Below are 25,502 nucleotides of genomic sequence, written 5' to 3'. Positions count from 1 at the left end.
TCTGTCTGTCTGTTTGTCTGTTTAATGCTGCATACAGCAATATTTCAGCTATATGACGACAATCTGTATGTAATCAAATCTTGACCAGACAATCCAGTGAGCATCCATCCACGTAACTTGGATTCAATAACATGCATCAGCAATGTCTGCAGGCTTCACCACCCGATTCCGTTAGTCACCTCTTACGACAAGCATGGTTTGCTGAAGACCAATTCTAACCCGAAATCTTCACGGGACTCTCTGTGTAAGTATGGGAGTTACAACAGTACTATGATCACTCCGTGTCATGGTTGGTTGGTTGGCTTGTTGTTTTACGCCGCACTCAGCAGTATTCCAGCTATATGACGGCGGTCTGTAAATAATCGAGTCTGGACCAGACAATCCAGTGATTGATATCATGATCATCGATCCATGCAATTGGGATCGATGACCTGCATCAACCAAGTCAGCGAGTCTGACTACCCGATCCCATTGGTCACCTTTTACGACAAGCATAGTCGCCTTTTACGGCCAGCATGGGTTGCTGAAGACCTATTCCACCCCGGATCTTCACAGGTGCAGTGTCATGGAATGATGGTGATCAGTGTTGTTACTCACCTAGCCACATGGCTGAGAAGGTGTTCTATCATAGGAACCAGCAGCCTGTCACTGACTGCTGCCCACTTGCCCTCATCCCCTGACCCTGCCAGGCTCGCCGTCTCGTCAGATCCACGGAATGTCTTGAAGGCAGAGCCTGATGGAGTGGAAACAGGAACCATAAGTAATCAGCTTCTGGTAATAGCCAAACACTGTCGGTTGTATGTTTAGTAGGAATAGTGATAACACCTCAACAATGGGACTCCAGGAATAGAGATAACACCTTAACCATGAGTGCCCAGGTATAGTGATAACACCTTAACCATGGGTGCCCAGGAATAGACATAACACCTCAACAATGGGTGTCCAGGAATAGTGATGACACCTCAACAATGGGACTCCAGTAATTGAGATAACACCTTAACTATGGGACTCAAGGAGTAGAGATAACACCTCAACCATGGGTGTCCAGGAATAGAGATAACACTTTAACTATGGATGTCCAGGAATAGAGATAACACCTTAGCCATGGGTGTCCAGGAATAGAGATAACACCTCAACCATGAGTGTCCAGGAATAGTGATAACACCTCAACTGTGTGACTCAAGAAGTAGAGATAAAACCTTAGCCATGGGTGCCCAGGAATAGTGATAACACCTCAACAATGGGACTCCTGGAATAGAGATAACATCGTAACCATCGGTGTCCAGGAATAGAGATAACACCTTTACCATGGGTGTCCAGGAATAGAGATAACACCTCAACCATGGGTGTCCAGGAATAGAGATAACACTTTAACTATGGATGTCCAGGAATAGAGATAACACCTTAACCATGAGTGTCCAGGAATAGAGATAACACCTTAACCATGGGTGTCCAGTAATAGAGATAACACCTCAACCATGGGTGTCCAGATACAGAGATAATGCTCTAACCTTGGGTGTCTAGGAATAGAAAATAGAAATTTTCAATCAAATTAGGAACAATAATTAGCATGACTCACTGTATGGTTTGATGAAAAAATCATCTTCAGCATTGTATTTTATCACTCAAACTCCACAAAATCTGTAAATCTTCACATCACAAGCTAAAACAAGTGATAATTAATTGATTATTAATTTGGTGTATATATGACGATGACAAAATTACTGGCCGTCTTATTTTGGACAAAGCTACAGGGTGACAGGTCACTGCTACTGTTTACCTGCTAGGAGGTTCCCGGCCAGCTGGATGAGATCCTGATGCGTGGAGAGGTCGAGGGCAGAGGGTGACGATAACAGCAGGGCCAGGATAACAGGCAGGGGACCACCCCCAGACCCCGATGTCAACTCCTCTAGGCTGAAAGTACTGAACAGTCAACATACAGCGTCCACACAAAGTCAACTGAAAACCCGACACCCAGGTACAACAGAAATCAACAACACAATCAGAACTGCCACCAAACAAAACAACATAAAACAGACTGGAACCTACAAGTAAGCAGTAAATATCAGTCAAAGTTGAGCATTCAGAAATGGTGTGTTTCATTTTGGTTAAGAAAAATTGAGGAAAATTATCACTGCATTACACATTTCAGTACAGATGAGTGAGTGAGTATGTTTTTACGCCACTTTTAGCAATATTCCAGCAATATCACGGCGGGGGACACCAGAAATGGAATTCACACATTGTACCCATGTCAAGAATTGAACCCGGATCTTCGGTGTGACGAGCAAACGTTTTAACCACTATGCTACCCGACCGCCCCCAGTACAGATAAGTATATTTTAGGGTTCATTTGGTTCAACATATTTCTTGGGCTTCGTTGTCCACATCAAATTACATCTGTGAAAAACAGTGTTCATGTCTGTAAAAGATATATGATATCGACCTGTACATAACCAAGTCTGGACCAGACAATCCAGGGATTGATATTATGAGTATCAACCCATGCAATCAGGGCACATTGACATGTCATCAACCAAGTCACCAAGCCTTACATCCAATGCACTAAGTCACCTCTTATGACCACCATGGGTTGCCATGACTAATTGTAACCTGGAATCTTCATAGGTTTCCAATTCAGACGCCTCTTACAACTAGCACCGGGCTGGTGAGGACACATTCTACCCCCACAGGACTGTGACATTGGGTCAAAATGACTAAATTCACATGTACAAGTTGAGCCTTTTTTTCTAGTCATCCTTCAAAATGCTTATCATCCTCAACAGCCAATGTGGCCATTAAATCCTATGTTTAGTCACCTCCGACAACAAGTTTGTTCTAATCTGTTCTGGACGTGCCACAGTGTATTTTATGAAGACAGTAACACCAGACTGACAGATACACCAGCATACATACCTGGAGGAGCTAAGCGAGCGGCTTGGAGGCCTCTTCATGTTAATTCTACTAGAGCTATCTTTGGGAATAAGCGGTGTGGCAGGGCCACAGCCCCAGGATGAGGCGTAGCAGGACACGAGGTACTCCTCCGACAGCAGACACATAGCATGACAACATCCACTCTGGCAAAACATTGGGAACAGATGATCATGAAATAGTTGGCTTAGTTACAAGAGTTACAGCAATTAACATAGTTGGAAACATGCTTACTATTCCCATACTATATGTCAAATGTTTGACCACTAACTGTGACATGTTTGGCCACTTACTGTCAAATGTTTGACCACTAACTGTGACATGTTTGGCCACTTACTGTCAAATGTTTAACCACTAACTGTGACATGTTTGGCCACTTACTGTCAAATGTTTGACCACTAACTGTGACATGTTTGGCCACTTACTGTCAAATGTTTAACCACTAACTGTGACATGTTTGGCCACTTACTGTCAAATGTTTGACCACTAACTGTGACATGTTTGGCCACTTACTGTCAAATGTTTAACCACTAACTGTGACATGTTTGACCACAAACAGTGACATGTTTGAACACTCACTGTCAGATGTTTGGTCTGTGCTGTGTGCAGCTGCTGCAAGAGTTGCTGGACCACCCTAGACAGACTGCTCTCCAGGTGGGGCTTGATGGTGAATGTGGGGGAGAAGTGGTAGGGAGGGATCAGACCCTGTACAAGGGGAGGTGGCTCCTCCGCCCACTCTGACATCAGCGGATACAGCAAACCATCGGTCAGATCTCTGGCAATTGCAGTCACCGGGTCTTGTTGGCAGTTGTCAACAGCAAAGAAAAGTTTTGGAACAAGCCTGTCAATATAAAATACAATGTCTGTTTTCATACAAAACAACATGAGAATGCATTAACCTCATATATTGCAGGTTGATCTGATTCCTTGATACTGCATTGACTAAACGATTCAGGGTGATTCGGGATATTCGTGGTCGTAGTGAAAGGGGGCATTACACAAACTCTCTCAGAGTCAAATTGGAATTTACTTAAATAGTGTATCAATACTTTACAAGATTCCAGCCTGTAAATAATCAAGACCGACCCAGACGAATTGTTTGATAGGCATTTCCTAGAAGTTGATGGATGGCAAAGTAGACACAATTTATGGATAACAACTTCTTTATTTTACTGTAAAGGCGATGTTTCTTTATAGAACCTTATACCGGTAGGTATAAGGATCTACACCGAAACATCGCCTTTACATTAAAGAAGTTGTTATCCATAAATTGTGTCTACTTTGCTGGCTCCAACAATCTGGTGATGAACACAGCAATATTCCAGCTATATGCCGGCGGTCTGTAAATAATAAAGTCTAGACCAGACAATCCACTGATTTACATCACGAGCATTGATCCATAGAACTCAGTAAGCCTGACCACCCGATCCCGTTAGTCGACTCTCACGACAAGCATAGTCACCTTTTATGGCAAGCATGATTTGCTGAAGACCTATTCTCATTTTCATGGGTGTACTGTATGAAAATCACATAAGGTAATTTTGATCTGTCCGACAGCTGATGACATTGGCCACTGTTTACCTAAGCAATGTTCTTGATGCTGCATGTCTGACTCTGCCATCTTCGTCTCCTAGCAACGGAATGATCACATGACTCATATAGTGGTCCTGTAGATTCAGTCTCTGAGGGCAGAACACATACATAAATTAGACCATAACCATGGTAACAATGACATACAGTATTGTACATTACGATGCACAACTTAATTCTTTTACATCACTCTCCAACCCAGAACACTATAAATGATGTGTGTTATGTTTGATAGATATTGTAACATAGTGTTCACATGATTAAGGTAATTGGCATAAGGCAATATATCATAATTAAATTAGAATCCCTTTTCTTATCAAAAGTAAGAGATAACAGTAAAAATTATATATTTTCTCCTCCAACATCAGACTCTAATTGATGAACTGACCCCCAGGAAGTTATGGCAGCCCTTCTTGTGATCCTTGCAGAGTGTGCCCAGGAAGCACACCACCTTGAAGTTGATGCCGCCCAGTAGCTCCAGCAGCTCCACCTGCACACAGAACACTACACTTACACACAGAGCACTACAATAACACAGGACACTACACTTACAAAGGACACTACACTTACACACAGAGCACTACACTTACACACAGAGCACTACAATTACACAGGACACTACACTTACACACAGAGCACTACACTTACACACAGAACACAACACTTACACACAGAGCACTACAATTACACACAGAGCACTACACTTACACACAGAACACTACAATTACACACAGAGCACTACACTTACACAGGACACTACACTTACACACAGAACACTACACTTAAACACAGAGCACTACACTTACACACAGAACACTACAATTACACACAGAGCACTACACTTACACACAGAGCACTACAATTACACACAGAGCACTACACTTACACACAGAGCACTACACTTACACACAGAACACTACACTTACACACAGAGCACTACACTTACACAGGACACTACACTTACACACAAAGCACTACACTTACACACAGAACACTACACTTACACAGGACACTACACTTACACACAGAACACTACACTTACACAGAACACTACACTTACACACAGAGCACTACACTTACACAGAACACTACACTTACACACAGAGCACTACACTTACACAGAAAACTACACTTACACAGGACACTACACTTACACACAGAGCACTACACTTACACAGAACACTACACTTACACACAGAGCACTAGACTTACACAGAACACTACATTTACACACAGAGCACTATACTTACACAAATCACTACACTTACACACAGAGCACTACACTTACACACAGAGCACTACACTTACACAGGACACTACACTTACACAGAACACTACACTTTCACACAGAGCACTACACTTACAAACAGAACACTACACTTACACACAGAACACTACACTTATACAATGAGCACTACACTTACACACAGAACACTACACTTACACAATGAGCACTACACTTACACACAGAACACTACGCTTACACACAGAACACTACACTTACACAGAACACTACACTTACACAGAGGACACTATACTTACACACACAACACTACACTTTCACAGAGGACACTACACTTACACACAGAACACTACACTTACACAGAACACTACACTTACACAGAGGACACTACACTTACACACAGAACACTACACTTACACAGAGGACACTACACTTACACAGAACACTACACTTACACACAGAACACTACGCTTACACAGAGGACACTTCACTTACACACAGAACACTACACTTACACAATGAGCACTACACTTGCACATTGAACACTACACTTACACACAGAACACTACCCTTACACAGAGGACACTACACTTACACACAGAACACTACACCATGTACACTAACACACAGAACATTACACTTACACAGAACACTACACTTACACACAGAACTCGACACCATGTACACTTACACGCAGAACATTACGCTTACACACAGAACACTACACTTACACACAGAACACTACACTTACACACAGAATGCTACATTTATACACAGAGCACTACGCTTACACAGAGAACACTACACTTACACAGGACACAACACTTACATAGAGAACACTACACTTAAACACAGAACACTAACCTTACACACAGAACACTACACTTACACACAGAACATTACACTTACACACAGGACACTACACTTACACACAGAACGCTACATTTACACAGAGAACACCACACTTACACACAGGGCACTACACTTACACACAGAACATCATACTTACACTACACTTAAACACAAAACACTACACTTACACACGGGACACTACAACTTACACACAGAAACAACGACCAAGACCATATGCACATGTGGTAACTGGCAATATTGTTCATAGAACGTAACAGTTTTGTAGAATTTTCCTATTCGGAATATTCTATAAGTAATACGTTACCACTGTTATACCGAGGCTGTTGTCTCCCACAACTGCTGCTATAGCAAAATCTACCACAGAGATCTCAATTACCTCATGCAGCACGTGCGTAGCCACCTAGCTGCCATGTGACACCCTTCACTCTTGTCTCCTGCGAGAGCAAGTGCTCGGGGGACGGACGGGCGGGCAGCAGCCCAGTGGTAACGTATTACTTATAGAATATTCCGAATAGGAAAATTCTACAAATTACATTAAGTAATACGTTACCACTGTTATACCGAGGCTGACTACCACAGTAGGCGGTGGGGAGCACCTACAACCCGAATCCTGACTGCTAGCGTTCCTTCCAACCAGCGGAAGTAAACACCAAGGCGGAAGCACTCGATGCGCATGCACCTAGCTAGGCGTTACCCTATAGGAATACCAAAGCACTGTCAAGCGCATACCGTAAGGCTCAATCGTCATTGCCAAAACGATTGGTGACTCCAAACGGCCCCACTGGATAGGTATTTCATCGCCGCAGCGGATGAGAACACTGTATCCGCGTGAGCTTAATCTTAGATCAGGTTAAACAGTCGAAAAGAGGGAAATTAATTTCATTCAGACCGTATATCCCAGAGCAAGCCTACTTAAAGTATGCATTAGGCGCGTGACCTAATTCCAGTATTTGTAAGCATGCATCACAAGGTTGGGATACACGACAGACAATTAAAGACATAATTGTCAAAATACAAATAAGGACAAAGCACACAAAAAGCCGCCCTCACCTGTGGTGTGAGTGCGCTGGTTTGCGGGACCCCAACTCCTGTACCAACGGCAGTGGGAACATTGGAGTAGACCCAGATTGACCACCGTGCAAGGTCAGACGCCTGAGGAGTTCGGAATTGCGCTGGGCACACCCCTTAGGTGCCCGCTTGCGCCGCGATCCGCGGGCCAAGACGGTGCACACTCTCCACGACGGCATCAGCGACCTGTTTGAGGTAATGATTGGCAAAAACCGAGTCAGAACGCCAGTAACAACCTCGTAATATTCTGCGAACAGAGATATTCGAGTGTAGGGCAAATGTTGCCGCTAGCGCCCTGATCTCGTGCGGGTTTGACCCCGCTACCGGTAACCCCCGAGACCGGTACGCCAGATTGATGACAGAACGAAGCCACAACGCAATCGAGTTGCGAGGTATGTCAACCGTGCGATTAGGGTTACACGATATGAACAGACGGTCACGCCCTTGTCTACGTTCATACGAAGCCTTAAGATAATACTTAAGGGCCCTAACCGGACACAGCGCTCTGTCCTCAGTATCAGCAGGATGTAAGATTTCTTTGAGTGATCTTACAGTGAATTCTCTCTCCGCTTGCCCGACTCTCTGATTCTTGGCGACGAAGCCCATGAGCAGGCCCAGGCGGACCGCTCCTTCGTCACCCCTATCGAATCGTACCTTGGCGACATCGAGTGCATGAATTTCGGATACACGTGCCGCCGTGGCAAAGGAGAGGAGAAATGCTGTTTTCCAAGTCACATGCCGGAACGAAGCACTATGCAAGGGTTCATACGGAGCTTCCGTAAGTGATTGCAACACTAGCCAAAGATCCCAGGCCGGTGCCCGAAGGCGGCCCTTCTTAAGATCGTGCTGTTTGAAACCCTTGATAATACCCCGTATCACCGGCTCTTTGGAGAGACTGGTACCCATAGCAACGTCCCGTACCGTAGCAACGGACGAGACATAGTTGGCAATGGAACCCCCGGAGAGTTTCCGGGTCTCTCGCAAGTGAGACATGAAACGAGCAATATCCTGCACAGATACCTTATCTGGCGAATGAATGTGATGTTTACAACACCACTTCGTGAAAATAACCCAACGTGCATTATACACCTTCTGGGTAGAATCACGATGCATACTAACGTATGCCCGAGACGCCCGGCGAGAAAAAACTTTACTCCTCAGACGCTCGGTGACAACATCCACGCGTGCAGATTGAACTGCCCTGCGTTTGGATGAAGCTGACGGATGTGAGGGTGGATCAAGAGATCCGGTCTCACAGGCAGTGGAAGTGGCGACTGCGTGACCTGGGTCAGCAAGTCGGGGTACCACGATCTGTTCGGCCACATGGGCGCGATCAGTAACATTCGACAGCGAACTCCTCGGAGCCGGCTTAGAATGTGTGGTTTCAACGCTGTCGGCGGGTAAGCATAAGCAACCAAGCCTGTCCAGTCTAACGCGAGAGCATCGTGATCGATGGCCCTCGGGACCGGGACTGGTGATACAAACAACGGGAGTTGATTGTTGAACCGCGTTGCGAACAGGTCGACCATCGGACGACCCAAACGTTCGCACAGCCACTGAAACACTACTGGGTTCAGCATCCACTCTGTGGGGCTCGGATCCTGAGGCCTCGATAGAGCATCGGCCAGTACGTTCCGCACACCTGGGATGTGACGGGCGCGTATCTGGCACGGGACACTGTCCACCAGAGCGTAAAACTCGAACGTGAGATCGAGTAGCGAGTGACTGTGGGTTCCCCCCAGTTTGTTCACATAGGACACTACCGTCGTGTTGTCGGTCGCCAGCATGAGCCGGGCGTCGACGAGACGATGCTTCCAGTGATTGACTGCGTTGATCACTGCCTTGAACTCGAGACAAGTGATGTGAAGACCTAGTTCGTCTAAGCACCACAGCCCCGAGCTCACCTCCCCCTCTAGATGGGCGCCCCAGCCCACTAGAGAGGCGTCTGTATACAGGGTCAACGTGGCCCGGTAGGGCCGCATAGAGACTCCTGATAAGACAATGTAAGGGACCGTCCACCACTCCAGATGCGGTCGGAGCCGATCCGGGAGGGCGACGGTCGCACTGTTCACCTCCGTTGCTAACAACTGGATTAAAAACCGTTGCAGCGGGCAGAGTTGGAGACGACCCCGTGCGGTGCAGTCCTGGGCTGATACAAGTAGCCCTAACAGCTGTTCCCAAAAGTGAACAGTCTGTTGCACCGCTAAGACTTTGGCAATCATCGCCTGAATTTTGTGCCACCGGTCTGGGGGGACAAAGAGGCGATGGGACACCGTGTTGAACCGACCTCCGATGAACAGCAAGTTCTGAGAAGGGGTTAACTCGCTCTTGGGGAGATTGATAATCCACCCAAATTGCTCCAAGAGCCGACGTGCGAAATCGAGATGGCGTGACAGGGTGTCCGTCATTCGATTTGCTACTAGCGAGTCGTCCAGGTACGCGAAGTACCGGACACCCCTCCTGTGGAGGAACCCCACTATGGGGGTGGTTAACCGGGTGAACAGCCAGGGAGCGGACGTGTGAATCATTCTGAGTTCGGCACTGTCCTACTTGGGAACGAGAAATATCCTGGAGTAAAACCCCGGTGTTATTTCTGGTAGAGCTAACTCCCGTACTGCCCCTTCTCCACCAACCTGCCGATGGCATCGACGACGATGGGAAGATCGGTTTCCGAATCGAAACCTGCCAACGGGGCAACGGTGAGCGGCGGATTCGCTTTGAGATCAAGCCGATAGCCGTACCGAATCGTGTTGACCACCCACGGGTCGTCGAACACTTGTTCCCAATTCTCCCAGTAAGTCTGGAGTCTGGCTCCCACTGGGGAAGGAGAGGGGGCCCTGACAGGTTGCGACAGGCGCAACTGTCCAGGGCCAAGTGACTCGGGTTCGCCTAAGGGCCAACCGAAGTTGGCGCTGTCGGCATACGAACCCCTCCAATGAGAGTCACCTGGAGGGGCCCTTGCCGTCCGTCGACGACTTGGGCTTCCCCCAGTTCCCCGTCTTCCCGCGAAAGGGCAGCTGATTGCCCATACCGGAGCCCTCAGGGCGGGGCTACTTCCCAGAGGAAGAAGAACCCGACCCCTTAGACCTACCGGCCGCAGCAGCCTGGGGCGCGCTCCGGTTAGGAGCGGCACCCAGGCGCCTATGCAGGGACCCAACAAGAGCAAGTGTGTGCCGAGATTCCTCGGCAACGTACTCCAGGGAAGCATTTAAACTGAGCAGGCAGTTGTAAATGCGCTGGTCACGGTCCGTGGGAGAACCTTCGACCAGACAGGCCGCTGCAGCCAAGTAAGTGTCTCCGTGAGACATGGAGTGCCGAGCGAGGGCGTCCAGCTGGTGCAAGGTAGCTTGCGTTACCGTAGCAGCCGGTGGGGCACGGACACCCAACCGCTCAACATGGGCCTCCGCGGTAGGACCAGCCTCGGGAAAGGCAAGGTCATGTACCGGGAATAAACCCTTTCTCCACGACGTCGGAGGCAACGGGAGACCCCGACCGGAGGCCGCCGCGAAGGCGTTCTCCAAGGAAGGCTTGAAACCGCGCAGCAAGGTTGATGCGGGGAAAGCTGTGTCGGAAGACTCATCGTATACCTCGGAGGAACCCACAGTCGTGGATTCCCCGCGGTACCGGCCGGGGCATGTCCTCAAAGAGGTCATAAACCATGGCCACGCGGTCCTAAACCGATAGCGGGAGCAACGGTTCGGGGGAAGGACCGGTGACCACGGGAGCCGCCGCCGTACCGGTGGACCCCGCGTCCGACCCCGCGGCCACCGAAGTGGCCGGGGACGGAACAGCCAGCGGCCTATCCTGAGATAAGGCCGCCAGCTTGGAGTCCACAAGTTATGCAAGTAATGCAGCGACGGAATCCCCGGACAGCACACGGGCCGCCAAGAGATCCGCCGCTTTACCGGTGGACCCCGCGTCCGACCCCGCGGCCACCGAAGAGGCCGGGGACGGAACAGCCAGCGGCCTATCTTGCGATAAGGCCGCCAGCTTGGAATCCACAAGTTTCGACAACAATGCGGCGACGGAATCCCCAGACAGCCCGAGGGCCGCAAGGGGATCCGCCGCAGCCGAGGAGGTGGTACCCGCACGGGGACCCCGACCGGACGAACCGGCCACCACAGGGGTGGAGACGGACTGTACGTACAGCCGGTACCGCTCAAAATCCGCAGGCCCCAGACCTTCGCACAGGATGCACCGGGTGTCCCCGCAAGGAACCCTGCACCGCGGGCAACGATCGTGGGGATCCCGGGACGACAAAAACTTTCTGCACACCCCATAACTCCGAGGAGCAGGGGTAGAGGGGGTGGATACTGGGGACATATCCATGTCAGACATTGATTGTTTGCTATAAACAAAGAACAAAACATGGTTACAACGCACGCACCACAATGATTCACAAACGAACATTTTCACAAGAAAATAAACGAGCAATGTGAACATATAACATACACATATAACTTTTATTAAAGAAATAAGTTATGTTAACCCCCAAAACATACAAGAACAGGGGAAACGTAAAACACAACGTGCATACGCGAACCCCGCAAGTATATAGAAAAAAGGGCGGGAAAAAATTTCCGTTTGGCGGGAAAATTATAACCAAGCGTAGCTACCGCAACGCCCCATAAAAGCACAGTTTATTAGAGAATAAACTATAATAAATATCACCAAATCTTCAAGGAACGCTTCAGCAGGAGAAAACACGTCTTGCTAAGCAGACGAAGGAGACAAGAGTGAAGGGTGTCACATGGCAGCTAGGTGGCTACGCACGTGCTGCATGAGGTAATTGAGATCTCTGTGGTAGATTTCGCTATAGCAGCAGTTGTGGGAGACAACAGCCTCGGTATAACAGTGGTAACGTATTACTTAATGTAATAATCTCAGATTCTAGCCTGTTAACTGGTGCATACCTTGACCAGCCAGTACGGGTTATTCTTGACATCCAGGAGATCCAGCATGACGCTGATCCCGACCTTGCCATGGCAGCTCTCAAGGAGATTGGACAGACACAGCTGTAGGGCGATCAGCGTCAGTCGGATGGCCACAGATGACTGGTCACACATGATGTGGACTATGGTCTCCACCAGGCGTTCCAGCGACACTTCACCTGCAAATATACCATCATATACACTTTCAGGGTTAATAAAACACACACAGTAAATTATTTCATTTGCTACAGCACTAAATTCTTGGGTTCCACAAACGTAAATTAACTTGACCGTTATGCTTAATTTGAATGGTTTCACTCTTTTGTTTGTTTGTTTGTTGTCTAATGCCACACACAGCAATATTCCAGCTATATAAAGGCAGTCTGTAAAAAAAATTGAATCTTGACCACACAATCCAGTGACTGAATTCATGAGTCTTGATCATGTTGATCCACACAACTGGATTACAATGACATGCATCAACCAAGTCAGTGAGCCTGACCACCCAATCCTGTTAGTCACCTCTTACGCCAAGCATGGGTTGCTGAACACCTATTCTAACTTGGATGTTCTGTATGTACTGTATGAGGATCACATCAGCTAATATTGCATGCTGAGTAAAAGAATTGTTTTTTGTGTTTGCCAAGTCCGCAATATTACAATAATTACAGGAGTATATTCCCAAGGGAGTTCAGCTTGCAATTCATATGCAAACTTATCTGCTAAACATGGCTATCAATATCAAACCTCTGTGATGTGGTTCTTGTGCTTTATACAGTATCACAAGTGGCATATTGGCATTTTTCAAATATGGTTATAAGTGCGACAATCAACCCTGGCCAACAAAGTGTGATCACAGACTACGAGACTACGAGACTATGAGACTACGAGGTCACACAGCTCTACTCAGTAACCGATACTCGGCAGCTATATTGGCCACCATATCCCGTCTCGTCTCCTCTCATACATACAAAGGATCCTGTGTGGACCCAGACTTCAATAGGTTTCCAGCATCCTATTGCTGGTAATAAGTCAGTAGAACTAGCAGCAGTAAAACTAACATCTTTAGTCCACTAGTCCTTATAATGATAACACATAGCAAAACCCTTAAACATGGCAGGGCGATCGGGTAGCCTAGTGGTTAAAGCATGATTTCTACTATTCCTTATGATTCCTTAACTATTGGGCAGTTTGGCAAGGACTATATGACTAGTGCCAATTTCTAACGCTGAATGGATTGGGTGAACAGACTTGGTGATTTGGTCGATTGCTTGTCACTGTACCAGTGACCCAGACGATAAGTATCAAGTTGTCATTATATAGCTGCCAAACTGACTTACAATGACATTACAGTATTACCCATGAGGGAAGTATTTTTACACATTAACATGATGAAGGTGCTAACAGTTGTTGTTTAACGCCGTACTCAGCAATATTCTAGCTATATGACGGCGGTCTGTAAATAATCGAGCCTAGATCAGGCAATCCAGTGATTAATATCATGAGCATCGATCCACGCAATTGGGATCGATGACATGTATGTATCAACCAAGTCAGCGAGCCTGACTACCCGATCCTGTTAGTCGCCTCTTATGACACGCAGTCGCCTTTTACGGCAAGCTTTGGTTGCTGAAGACCTATTCTACCCCAGAATCTTCAAGGGTCAGGTGCTAACAGATGCAGCTTGTAGATATAATACTAAATATACAACAAAGATCTATAAAGTACAAAACTTCACAATCATATAAGTGAGTAAGTAAGTTGGTTTTGACACCGCTTTGAACATTATTCCAGTTATATGGCGAGGAAAGCCTGAAGTGCTGCAGGTCTCAGACGTTGACCACTTTGGTGAAACCCACGAGCACAGGTACAGTTCTGACACACCTGCGGTGCCTTAGACGGTTGTGCCAACCGTGTCCCCCAATCATGTAAGAGACAGATACTTTGTAGCGATGAAAAATCTAAGATCTCTACTTGTCATGAATATTCCCGGCCAAAGTGTGTAATGAATACTCTTTGTTAACCAATTGATCAAGGTTAGCTAAGATTTTAAGTGATTTTTTCTTAAACATGCTTTTCATATAGAATGGAGAAAGAGTCAAGAGAAACCCTAACTATTTCACTTGCTGATGAAGCAATTTTGTCCATGCATGACTGTTGTGTAAAACAAAATGAACGAACAAACAGTAATGTCTTGGACTACCCAGGAGAAACAGTACTGGGAGTGTGAGGCTACAGTCATTGCAGTACTGACCTATGTCAGCTGGGGAATGTTTCTTGAGCCACTTCTTGAAGTCCCCTCTCCCTTCTGTGAGGACGGCCTTGATGAGGCTTCCAATCACCATGGCCGTAGTGCCCTTGAGCTGGGGGTCAGGGTGACTGGCATACAGGACTACCTCCCGGATGTGTTGATTACCACCTGCACAACATTGGTCAGTTGTCACATATTAACTGCAGCATGAATCAACAAATAATCAAATATTATCAGCTTAGAATTATAGCAGTCAAACTATAAGTCCTATTGAGATCACTCCAACAGGGCTTTACCTGAACTTACTAAAGTAGGGGTCCAGGGGAGCCCCCTAATAATTATTTTTAAGGGTCCTAACAGGCAATATAAGGGTCCTGTAAAGTAATGAAATGGTGTGGTGTACTTCATGTCTAGATAATTACTTAAGAGCCTGGAATCAATCAACTATCAAGGGACAGTGGTCATGAATGATGGATGAAATAACAGATACACATAACTGCTAATGATGCGCTGTAGGTATAATGTGTACTATTGTGCCTCCCCTGGGACGCAGCATATTTCTTTTCTGCGTCCATTCTCTACATTTGTGAGTAATTGACACACATTTGTGCGTCGTGTAAAACCAAGCTCCAATCATGCAAGCTCTATGCAAAGATTTTTGAAGAATATGGAACACATTATAAAACAAATTTAAAGTGCTCTACTTCATCATAATGAGCATGCATGCTTGGCATTTTGAAATGAAATCATCTGTTGGTGTGTTATGCTCTGAAGACTAGTGATTGGGGACAGAAGGACAAACATGCTAAGCACTTTCTGATCAACTTGTATACCAGGAGGCTATGCACGATGCCATCATTAACACTCACTCTCCAGGTCCTGGGGAAACAGCTTGTAGAGGAAGATCTTTGGGCAGAGAGATAACGCTGAAGCCACACAGCTGAGAGCCAGTGACTTGAGGCTCACTCGGGCAACTTTATCTGGGAGAAGGCCCCCCTCACTTCCATTCAACAGGAACCCCCGACACAATAACCGAACACAGTACAGCAGTGGCAGCTCCTCGTCTAACAGTGAACCGATGTCATTGCCCGCATCCTCTCTCATTCCTGGGGGTACAGGACTGGGAAGGGGAGACGACCTCTCCGGTGTATCTGAGCCCCCCAAGAGGTCATACTCTGGGTTTCCATTCAAGTCCTGACTCACGCCTTTCCTCAAAGATGGTCGCCGTTTAGGGCTAAGACTCTTGATGCTAAGAAGAGTTTCAACACTACTGCTATGTGATAATGTGGAACGTTCAGACTTTTCTTCATTCAAATCTCCTATTTCTACATTGGAATAATCATTGTCTGATGTCACAACCACAGTTGCGTCTGTCCCCGCCATCAAGTCTGTCAGATCGGATTCAGATTTGCCCTCTCGTCTTGAGTCCGCGGACAACCTCCGCATATTAAGACCTTCAACTGATCCAGGGTCAAGGTCGGATACAAAAGCAGATGTGTCAGATGATGATGCTGTCTGCCCTGTCACATCAGAACCTTCTTCCTCTTCCAGACCAGTGTCGTCTGAGATAGTTGGCAGCTCCGCTGAACCTGGGAAACGTAAAGAATTTTTCATCACAGCAAGAATTAAAGTTTTTATTGGTCACTTACAACTAACAACCAACATTAGGATTCAACATGTCTAGCAATGTCAAAGAGTTATTTAACAGTAGCTTCTGTAAATACAAGAAAAATACAGACAGAAATCAATTCATTTTGATAACCAGTCTTGATGACTATATATGTGGGAATGCCATTAACTTTCTGTAATTGCTAATAGAACAATGGAGTGAGTGAGGGCCATCAGTGTGACGAGCCCAGACCCTTGGATACCTTGACCTAAATTTTGGTTGGGCTTCTTTGACTAGCTCCAGTTTCTAAAGCCAAACCATAAACTCCAGACCTATACTTCATCCTTGTGTCAGTCCTATGTAAAACTTCCCTACAGTACTATAACATAGTCAGGGTGCTTTTAGTGAGCTTTTAGTCTCTTAAAGTTGAAAAAAGGCCCATATTTGTAAATACAATTGCGGCATTTAACATTGTGTTGTATGGGCGTACCTATGGAAGATTTGACATTTTCATATAAAAGGCCCATGTTAGAAAATTCCTTGAGTGAACCCAGCATAGTGTCATCAGTTGACCACTGTATTCATTACAATGCAACACAAATTGAAAATCAGTGCTCGGCTACATCAGAAATGATGAAAACGAAACACTCACTTTCTACCCTGAAGCGCTCCCTCTCCTCAAAGTCCTTCTGGTAGATCAGGGTTCTCTGGATGCTGCCTGATGACAACAGAAGAGGGCGGAGCTGGGGCGGCGGGGTGCGCAGAAGTTGCTGCATTGCCTCCAGCGCCGCCGTCACAACGTTGTGGTCAGGGTGGTTTGTGTAGAACAGTAGTAGCTGGAACATCTATAAGCAAAACAGAAATACAGTTTCCTCAATTGCCACATTATAACTAATACACATTACCAGAAAAAAATCCCGAAAAATGTGAGCATGTGAAGAGAATTTATAGCCATAATGATTACTATTACAGAAATGTTTTGTTTGTGTTGTATAACGCTGTACTCAGCACAATTCCAGCTATATGACTTAGGTCTGAACATAATCCAGTCTGGATCGGATAAACCAGTGATTAATATCATGAGCAATGATCCATGCCGTCAGGTCACAAAGACATGCAACACCAAGTCACTAACTGACCACCCAATGCTTAAAGTCAGGTCTTACGACACACTGAGGACCAAGTGGGAGCAGAGATCCATGACACATAATCAGACTGATGGTCACCAATGCAAGTACATGCAATTCTAAGCATGCACACATCAGGCATGTGATGACACCCACTGCCCATTCTAGCAGGTACTTGGGATCTACTTTACCTATCATCAAGCACTATGGTCATAATATCTCAGATAAAAAATAATGATAATTAATACTCAATACTCATTTTACTTGTTTAAATTAACCTAATTAATCTGAAATGACTTTCAGCATGAACATGTGGTTTATTACAGACAGCCTAATCACTTCCTTGGTAATACAGTAAACTACGGTTATAACGAACACGCTTATAACGAACTGACCGATATAACGAACTTACTTGTTAGCGCCGGCCATGTGTTGCATGTATGCTGTATATATGCTTATAATGAACTAAGGTTATTACGAACTAAAATGGGTGGTCCCTTTGAGTTCTTTATAACCGTAGTTTACTGTATGTGCAGAGTTCAAACATCATGTAACTATCATATGACATATCTATTTCTATTAAAAAGGTGATGTTTTAACTGATTAATAGTAATATTCATGTGACCTTGAGAATCTGATCATGGTTGACCCCCTCCTCCTTCTCCTTCTGGATGACCCCGAAGCTGCCCTTGAGTCCCTGGTCCCGTGTATCCGACTGTACCAGTTGGGGGATGATGGTCCGCATACACAAGATCACACCCAGCAGTGTGTACACATCATGCTCCACGTCCACTGGCAACACTAGCTCTGAAATACACAAGCACCTGTGACACTTGCTCTGAAATACACAAGCACCTGTGACACTTGCTCTGAAATACACAAGCACCTGTGACACTAGCTCTGAAATACACAAGCACCTGTAACACTAACCATGAAATACACAAGCACCTGTGACACTAGCTCTGAAATACACAAGCACCTGTGACACTTGCTCTGAAATACACAAGCACCTGTAACACTAACCATGAAATACACAAGCACCTGTGACACTAGCTCTGAAATACACAAGCACCTGTGACACTTGCTCTGAAATACACAAGCACCTGTGACACTTGCTCTGAAATACACAAGCACCTGTGACACTAGCTCTGAAATACACAAGCACCTGTAACACTAACCATGAAATACACAAGCACCTGTAACACTAGCTCTGAACTACACAAGCGCCTGTTACACTAGCTCTGAAATACACAAGCACCAGTAACACTAGCTCTGAACTTGACAAGCACATGTGACACTAGCTCTGAAATACACAAGCACCTGTGACACTAGTTCTGAAATACACAAGCACCTGTAACACTAACCATGAAATAAACAAGCACCTGTGACACTAGCTCTGAAATACACAAGCACCTGTGACACTAGCTATGAAATACACAAGCACCTGTAAACCTAGCTATGAAATACACAAGCGACTGTAACAATAGTTCTGACTAGCTTGAGACATTATGTGATCAATTAGGCAGGAAGCAAGCCATAGTACAGGCTATTGTTGGTGATGGTAGCCATGGAGACAGCTGGTATGAGTTGGGGTGCAATGTTTTTTTAATCTGGAAATATGTTTAAGGATCATTTCCATGCAAGGATTGAGAAAGAAGGGGAAATGCACACTGTGAAAGAGGATAAGTTTTAAAAATCCACAGTTCAAAATTTAGAACTCTTAGAACATTTTATTTTCAAACTTTTTTCAGAAAATATATAAAGACAAACTAGTTTTTTGATGTCACATTACCACTGAATGAAAACTGAAAGAAATAAAAAAAGAACAAGGCCCTTCAGGCAGATACTTTTCGTCCGGGATTGGCCTTTGTATATATGATACCTGTTCCTTTACTGTAACATAAGCAGTAACTTACCAAGGAGAATGGTGATGAGATATGAGAAGAAGGTGATTGGACAACGGGAGTATTGGCAGATGAGAGTCAGGCTGCTCGCCGCTGTACGTCGACACACGGCAGAGTTAGATTTCAGGTTTGGTAGGAATGCTTTCAGTAAACCTTTAACTTCTGTATCATTCGCAAAGCCCATGAGGCCAGGACATATTTTCTGCATGGAAGAAGATAAAGTCTCCTGGACTGCCTCTTCATCGTCACGGCGACAGATGCGTGCCAAACAAGGAAGTAAATTGACGATGTAGGGTCTGTAAATGAAACAAATAACATGAATGTTTTACTTTAACAACTCATAATTGCCCAAAATATTCCACATTTCCTTGGAGTTACCTCCCTTGTCAGCTTATATCGTATGATCATGATCATGGAAATTTAAAGTGAGAAAAATAAGAACATTTTTATGCTTCAGAAAGTTTTAGCTCTTCAAACAAAAAATATTAAATACTACATAAGAACCCTATTAACAATGTTAACAATTTATTTGAATAGTCTTTCCTAAATACTACATTAAACGTTCATGAAAAGCAATCCTGCTAAACAGTTTGTTTACATACACTGCAAGGGGTATATTCAGAAGATAACCTGCGTAATCATCAGGAAATGTCTGGTGTTTTCAGTAATATCACAGTTAGTAGTAACAGATGGCAGCCTACAAGTTAGTGGATGAGACAACCACTGAAGATAAAGCTGAGACAGTGAACACCAAAAGATCCACAACATGACTGTACCTGCACTTTTGGGGCCTGATTAAGTGGCACATGTCCGCAAACCTCCACAGTGCCCCCCTCAGACTACGCGAGGGGCCACACTTCTTAATTTCCTTGTACAGCTCCACCTGCAGGCGACCCAGGTTTGTTTCCAACAGAGTCTGAAAACACAACAAACATTTCACAAATGCGGAAATAATGCTTAATTCTTCTTCTTTTCGAATTTCACACATCCTGTTTTTAAGAAAACCCATCTGTAAACAAAGTGTTTAAGAGACGGTCATCCACCAGTAATTATTTGTCTGCCGTTCATTGGACAGCTCTTGGATAGTGAGTGAGTATTATTTTACACTGCTTTTAGCAATATTCACAGTGTGGGACACCAGAAATGGGCCTCACACATTGTACCCATGTGGGGAATTGAAACCGGGACTTCGATGTGATGATTGAACACTTTAACCACTAGGCTACCGCACCAACCCCTCTTGGAAAGGAGTGACAGTGTTCAAGAAAGCAAATAAAACTATCATAATTCAGTGGCTATCATGACTATTCTGACTTAAAATTGGTTCACCTCAACCTCCGGTATTAAGGCTAGGAGAAAAAAACATAAAACATTCAGTATTAACATGATCACTGTTTTTATTGTAATTACTGTAACCACTTGAATTAAACAACATATTTTTCATCTGCAGGTGGCTGGTATAATGGCAATTATTATGTCAGCAATCTTGGCTCATTCTCTTCATGTCTATTTAACAGTTGATTTTAACCAGCTTAATTATTTAGCAATAGCATGTTAAAAAGTGTATACTTATATAAACATTTGATAAGGAGGAGAGACAGCATAGTAACTATGGTAACAATCAAATTATAATTAACAAGATTAAAGAGCTTCTGCCTCATGTAGTTTTACACTGCAGTGAGCAATAGTCCAGCTTCATCACAGTGGCCTGTACATAATCAAGTCTGGAGTGAGTGAGTGATTGGGTTTAGCGCTGCTTTTAACAGTATTCCAGTTATATCGCAGCATGTCAGCTTAATGTGGGAGGAAAGCCCGAAGTGATGCAGGTCTCAGACGTTTACCACTTCGGTGAAACCCATGAGCACGGTTATGGTGCTGACAAACCTAGAAACATAATCGGGGTGAACCGGGATTCGAACCCACAATCATAGATTTCTGGCGTGCCCAAGGGACGCAACTCTGCACAGTGAATCGCGGCGCCCTAGACGACTGGGTCACCTGTGCCCCCAATCAATTCTGGACCTGACAAACAATGGGGTATAATGATACAAATACAACTTGACCACCTGATCCATTTTAGTCGCCTCTTACAAGCATCAGTTTCTTGGAACCAATTCTATCCAGGCTTCCCAACAGGGTATTAGAAGTGTGCCAGTTCATGACAAGAATTTTTGAAGCAATAAACATCACTATATTATATGTTCCTAGCAACATACAGATATATCCTCCTCAAAACGTCATACCTTTATTGTTCGATTTAAGCACTCATCTGCCACCATTCGTATATCCGACTCCTGATCGTCACACAGAGTTAGGAATGCTTCCATTGCAATGCCAAGGAACTTGGGGAAGTCCGCAATAGACCTGGCACAGTAAACAACATGTCATCATGCTGAACACACCAGCAACAGTCACTGACAGCATTCACTTTTCTCATACATTATGCATGGAATAGGCTTGTTAACATCTTGACTTAATGTCTATATATATACATACACACACATACCCATTGTAAGAATACATACGATATACATTCTGAGAATTCATAACTTAAATTGTCTCAAATAAATAAGAATGATAAAAAAAATTATATAGCATGGTATGGCAGCCTAAGAAATTTGTTATTTCATAAAACAAGTCCAAAAGACAAGTATAAATCTTATTTCACTAGTTTTCGGAGTATGTAGCTAGTCCTGCTTGAATGAGACAAAGTTGTTTACGATGTATACATTTCTGCCAGTTTTATTTAGTTCCAGTTTGTAGCAGAATTGAAGCATTGAGATCTGTCCAGAAGTTAAGCCATCAAATGCTACTTGTCAAAGAGAACTACAATCATTGGATTTCTACTTGTCCTCACCACAAGATGGTAGTATCGGGCAAGTTGACTAGCATGAATGTTGAGGACTGTTGGTACCTGTTTCTTTCATGTACAAAATCTCAGCTGCATGAAACTCTTTAGTAACCAGTAAATGCATTATTGTCAGCCATGTTATCATTGTTATTTAACTGTAAAACATTAACTAAAACGTTGTCTATAAACATTAAGTTATAGTTTGAAAAGAGGTTATATATCAGTTTTACCTCATGTTAGGAGCACATATACAGTCTGCTACAATGTTGCAGTTGACCATCTTGTCTTTCTTGCTAGGAGGTTGGTCCTTTTTTCTGTGAAGGAATATACAACATATTAAAGTTGTCAGTGTTGCATATAGAGATATAATATAACATAACACACTAATAATACTACCCTGTAAATCCTGACACTGCCATTGCAGGCAAAATTACTCAAATTCACAAACCTTCCAAATTAAGATAGCGACAGTTAATCATTTATATACAAACAAGCATTACTTAAAATGTCCCAACAGTAGATAATCAAAAGTGTCATTATACAAACAGATCAATTATATGTGTACATACAAGTCTGAGGCTGATCATGCTAATTAGTGAAGAAAAAACATTGTGATCTCTTCAAGCATTTCAAGGTGAGTGTCCGATAGTCAACATAGGTCAAACATAGGTTGCCTGTTAATGAGCTCTGATTGTGGAGCAGTTTGGTTCCCATTTCAAATTTAGGTGTCTCGGTCTTGTAACTGGATTTCCAGATTAATTTCCAGCAGTGTTAATGATAAAACTTACTTAGTTGTTTCTTCGGTGCCCAGGCCACCAGGCTGGAAGACTTTCAGGCCCTCAAAGGCCTTGATGAGCTTCTCAATGGTGGCCATGGTTAGGAAATATTCACCGCTGAAAAAAGCAAATCAACAACCTAATGACCATATTGTGAATGTTGTAAGTTACCGTATATAGCTGTGTATAAGGTGAGTTTTTCATACCTAGAATTTAGGGGGCTTTCAAGGGGAGTCGTCTTATACACAGGGTTGAAGAGTTTTGATGGTTTTTTCCCCTAACACAAAGACATTACTGTGAGCATGTAACACTGGAAATACCATGTCAACAAATCCATACTGAAGTACGCAAACTAATCATGTAATTACACTGTCTGGCTATAAAAAGTGTTCTTTGTATATCTGGACTTATGTTTGTAACTTATTTCATTAATTTTATTCAAAATAGACGGGGCATATAAATTAGCATCGATTATAAAGGCTTGTACAGAAGGGGTTGCCTTATACGTGGGGGTCACTTTATAGACAGCGATATACGGTAACTGCATATTCTGACAGGGATATTAGTTATCACATGGTGATTGTCAGGACAAATCCGATGCTGAAATGAATCAAACGTGCACAGTAATATTTATCTCATCATGATTATTAATTATGTCAGGACAAATCAGATGTTGAAACTATCAAACGTGTACAGTGATATTTATCTCATCATGATTATTAATTATGCTTCAATTCTTTCAATATGTAACATTTCATATACTGTTTCAATTTTCATGTTTGTTTGTTGTTTAACGCAGCACTCAACAATATTCCAGCAATGTTATATGGGCATCAGATAGGCTATGAATTGTCCAACATTTTGGTGTTGGTGTTTTATTTTCCTCTGGTCTAGCAAAATCAGGTCTCCAAAGTATCATGATACGTATCATATCATAAAGAATGTGTCTTTTTCAGCATCATATGACATGCTGATGAAATATCATATATGCCATATACAAGCTATATGAAAACAGACATGAAGACAAACCAGAGAGTCAACTGATAATTAACATCAGTGAAAAAGAATGATCCATTAATCATGTTAATGAAAGGAGTGCAAATTTATGTTCTAACAAACAATCAAGACTTTCAACTCTATATATTAGGCCTATATGTAGATAGAGCTGAGTGAGTAAATATTTGAATGGAGTTTAACATGATAATTATGATACAATTTGTCTGCCGTGCACATGTATTTTATACATGCATGGCTGACAACTGTATCATTACTACCACGATATTAAACCTTGATTACTACATTAGTGTCATCCATACCTTTTGTAAGGTAGATGTGTTTCTGGTTATGCTCCAAATCATCAGATGTACAGAGTGAGTGAGTGAGTGAGTGAGTGAGTGAGTGAGTGAGTGAGTGAGTGAGTGAGTGAGTGAGTGAGTGAGTGAGTGAGTGAGTGAGTGAGTGAGTGAGTGAGTGAGTGAGTGAGTGAGTTGGGTTTAATGGCGCTTTGAACAGTATTCCAGTTATATCACAGCATGTCAGCTTAATGTGGGAGGAAAGCACGAAGTGAAGCAGGTCACAGATGTTTACTACTTTAGTGAAAGCCACAAGCATGGGCATGGTGCTGACAAACATAAAAACATAATCGGGGCAAACCGGGATTCAAACCCACAATCATAGGTTCCTGGCATGCCCAAGGGATGCAACTCTGCACCGCAAATTGTGGTGACTTAGACAACTGGGCCAACCGTGGCCCCTCAGATGTACATAAATCAGTAGCATGCTTGATGCAAACAGTCATCAAGAAGCAACACATTGTTTCATCGGAGTGCTACAACATATTTAATTACACACTTATATTGCAGTATGATGACTTTAATTTTTGCAGTCACTGATAGGCTATCCGTGCTAATAATTATCTACAATAATGATAAAAAAAAAGGATTTGTCAGTCACATAGAAAGTTGCCATGATCACTGAAACAGTATTTTAAAACTATAATTATCATGGCATATTATCAGTTATGAAGTGCACTCAATCACGTGTCATACTTTATAGAATCGCCATTGTAAATTACAAGTGCATAAGTAAACATCACCTAGACCAAAATTAGGAAACATAAATATGACATTTGCGGGGGTTAGTGACGCGACCGCTGTTTCCTCAGAACCTCCATTTGCTACTCATAACATCGATGACACTTACATTTACTTAAAGAAAGCTTCAAATTCTTCTCATTAATGCATGTGGGTATGAGTAGCATACGTGTTTCATATGACATCTTTTCCTCGTCGTGTCACATTTTCTGGGAAACACCTTCGTCTAGCAGCCGCCATTGCTGCTTAGAGGAA

The 25,502-nt window shown here is 43.9% G+C and overlaps 1 protein-coding gene across 2 annotated transcripts in view; it reads right to left on the bottom strand.

Annotated features, from left to right (window-relative positions):
* LOC124141221 (huntingtin-like) overlaps window positions 1-25,492 on the bottom strand; it is a 65,359-nt gene extending 39,867 nt beyond the window's left edge. Inside the window, exons 1-17 of one of the 2 annotated variants that reach the window (XM_046509159.2) lie at window positions 25,357-25,492; window positions 23,167-23,271; window positions 22,609-22,692; window positions 21,771-21,891; window positions 20,304-20,443; window positions 19,540-19,823; window positions 18,249-18,430; window positions 17,149-17,341; window positions 15,757-16,476; window positions 14,891-15,055; window positions 12,619-12,815; window positions 4,910-5,011; window positions 4,513-4,613; window positions 3,511-3,772; window positions 2,917-3,077; window positions 1,781-1,923; window positions 598-733 (exon numbers count right to left, since the gene is read on the bottom strand). In XM_046509159.2, the coding sequence (XP_046365115.2) occupies window positions 598-733; window positions 1,781-1,923; window positions 2,917-3,077; window positions 3,511-3,772; window positions 4,513-4,613; window positions 4,910-5,011; window positions 12,619-12,815; window positions 14,891-15,055; window positions 15,757-16,476; window positions 17,149-17,341; window positions 18,249-18,430; window positions 19,540-19,823; window positions 20,304-20,443; window positions 21,771-21,891; window positions 22,609-22,692; window positions 23,167-23,252 (3,077 nt within the window). In that variant the 5' untranslated portion in view covers window positions 23,253-23,271; window positions 25,357-25,492. The remainder of the gene's footprint in view (window positions 1-597; window positions 734-1,780; window positions 1,924-2,916; window positions 3,078-3,510; window positions 3,773-4,512; window positions 4,614-4,909; window positions 5,012-12,618; window positions 12,816-14,890; window positions 15,056-15,756; window positions 16,477-17,148; window positions 17,342-18,248; window positions 18,431-19,539; window positions 19,824-20,303; window positions 20,444-21,770; window positions 21,892-22,608; window positions 22,693-23,166; window positions 23,272-25,356) is intronic. The other variant, XM_046509160.2, reaches the window with a different exon arrangement.
* Between the last annotated feature and the right edge of the window lie 10 nt (window positions 25,493-25,502).

This window comes from Haliotis rufescens, unplaced genomic scaffold, assembly GCF_023055435.1.
Source record: "Haliotis rufescens isolate VD_foot unplaced genomic scaffold, xgHalRufe1.0.p SCAF_12, whole genome shotgun sequence".
NCBI classification, from domain to species: domain Eukaryota; kingdom Metazoa; phylum Mollusca; class Gastropoda; order Lepetellida; family Haliotidae; genus Haliotis; species Haliotis rufescens.
The sequence above is the reverse complement of the archived record's forward strand: the minus strand, read 5'-3'. Positions and strand labels throughout refer to the sequence as shown.